This window comes from Plasmodium knowlesi, assembly GCF_000006355.2.
Source record: "Plasmodium knowlesi strain H genome assembly, contig: PKNH_00_62, whole genome shotgun sequence".
NCBI lineage: Eukaryota > Apicomplexa > Aconoidasida > Haemosporida > Plasmodiidae > Plasmodium > Plasmodium knowlesi.
The window spans coordinates 1-2,368 of record NW_024070098.1 but is presented as its reverse complement, the minus strand read 5'-3'; the positions used below and the strand labels follow the sequence as shown (position 1 = coordinate 2,368).

General features: G+C 37.7%; 1 protein-coding gene across 1 annotated transcript; it reads left to right on the top strand.

Moving 5' to 3' along the window:
* Window positions 1–954: 954 nt before the first annotated feature.
* On the top strand, window positions 955–1,868 carry PKNH_0004600 (SICAvar, type I (fragment); the record flags this gene model as incomplete). Its single annotated transcript, XM_039113472.1, has 2 exons — window positions 955–1,029; window positions 1,257–1,868. Coding segments are annotated over 2 exons (687 nt in total), but the record flags the coding sequence as incomplete, so codon positions are not given.
* Between the last annotated feature and the right edge of the window lie 500 nt (window positions 1,869–2,368).

The following is a 2,368-nucleotide window of genomic DNA, read 5'->3' as shown; positions in this document are numbered from 1 at the left end:
AACCAACATACTAACACAACCAACACATTCTAACACAACCAAACATACTAACACAACCAACATACTAACACAACACAACATACTGACATAACTAACATACTAACATAACCAACATACTAACACAACCAACACATTCTAACACAACCAAACATACTAACACAACCAACATACTAACATAACCAACCTACTAACATAACCAACATACTAACACAACCAACATACTAACATAACCAACATACTAAACACAACCAACATACTAACACAACCAACATACTAACATAACCAACATACTAACACAACCAACATACTAACACAACCAACACATTCTAACACAACCAAACATACTAACACAACCAACATACTAACATAACCAACCTACTAACATAACCAACATACTAACACAACCAACATACTAACATAACCAACATACTAAACACAACCAACATACTAACATAACCAACATACTAACATAACCAACGTACTAACACAACCAACATACTAACATAACCAACCTACTAACATAACCAACCTACTAACATAACCAAGATACTAACATAACCAACATACTAACATAACCAAACATACTAACACAAAACCAACATACTAACATAACCAACATACTAACACAAAACCAACATACTAACATAACCAACATACTAACACAACACAACGTACTAACACAACACAACATACTAACACAACCAACATACTAACACAAACCAACATACTAACACAAACAACCTACTAACACAAACCAACATACTAATACAACCAACATACTAACATAACCAACATACTAACATAACCAACATACTAACACAACACAACATACTAACACAACACAACCAACATACAACAACACAACCACAACACAATCACTATTCATTTTTTATTACCTTTTCCTTTTCCTTCCTTCTCCCTCCCCCCCCTCGCCAAAATTAAAAATACAAGAAGAACTTCTGTCAACAACTGGAATGTATTAGGAAGAAATATGGGCAAATTAGGAGCCAGGGGGACAGTGCAACTTGGGTAAGCAAAATGAAGGAACCTCCTGTGCGTTACTCTGCGGAAGCAGGATGCCGTGCACGTATATACATGCGTGAACAGGCATAAATGTTTGTTCATGCACACATAACCACAGATATATGCACAGTTACATGTATATTTATATATATATATGCATATACATGTATATGTATACGCGTGCACATGAATGTACATGTATATATGAGTATTCCCCCCCCCCCTATGTGCAGGATACGGTAACTGGTGGCTCGGCCTGGCTCTTAACAGGACTCCTGGAGAACATGCAGGATGGAAAGAAGCAGGCCGAAGTCGCGGCACACTGCAAGCGCAGCAATTGGGCGAATGACGCCCATGGGGACGCCAACAGAACTGCTTGCAAACTCGTCGCAGCGGGGCTGCAACATATTTCGAGCATTCAGCGGACTTACAAGGACCCTGATAATGTAAACCCTTTCGACCATCAGGACATTCATCAATTCGTATCTTGTTTAATGTTAAACATTGTTGTAAGAGAAATGAAAAAAAGAAGTGTAATTTGTGATATAGACGAAGGAATAAAGGAGGGTTCCGGAGCATGGAAAAGTATTAAAGAAACTCATTGCAAGAATCAACCTTGCATTCAGTGCAATTTGGACGACTTCGAGAAATATGATGATTGTCCCATTGGCAATGGCCTAAACCGAAGTGTCAATGTAAAGAATAAATTGACTTCATTAATTACTAAGGACAATAAGACCAAAGTGGAAGGTACCCTCAAGGAATTACTCAAAACAGACAAATCCGACACACTATGTCCCCGTCTCCAATGTTTAGCATCAAAAGTGAAGATGGCGAACCAAGAGGTAAGTATGAAGAAAAGAAAATTAAAGGAATTAAAATTAAAGGAATTTTAAAAAAAAAAAAAAAAAAGAAATATTTCAGATTCTGGGTATTAGAATAAGGTTTCAGGGGTACTAGAATAAGGTCATTGGGGTATTAGTATAAAGGTTGTAGGGGTGTCAGAATAAGGTGGTAATGGTGTTAGAATAACGTTGTAGGGTGTATTAAAATAAGGTTGCAGGGTATTAGAATAAGGTCTTAGGGGTGTCAGAAGGGTGTTAGAATAAGGTGGTAAGGGTGTTAGAATAAGGTGGTAAGGGTGCTAGAATAAGGTGGTACAGGTGTCAGAATAAGGTGGTTAGGGTGTCTGAATAAGGTTTTAAGGGTATAGGAGTAAGGTTTTAGGGTATTGGAATAAGGTTTCAGGGGTATTGGAATAAGGTGGTAAGGGTGTTAGAATAAGGTGGTAAGGGTGTTAGAATAAGGTGGTAAAGGTGTCAGAATAAGGTGGTAAGGTTGTTAG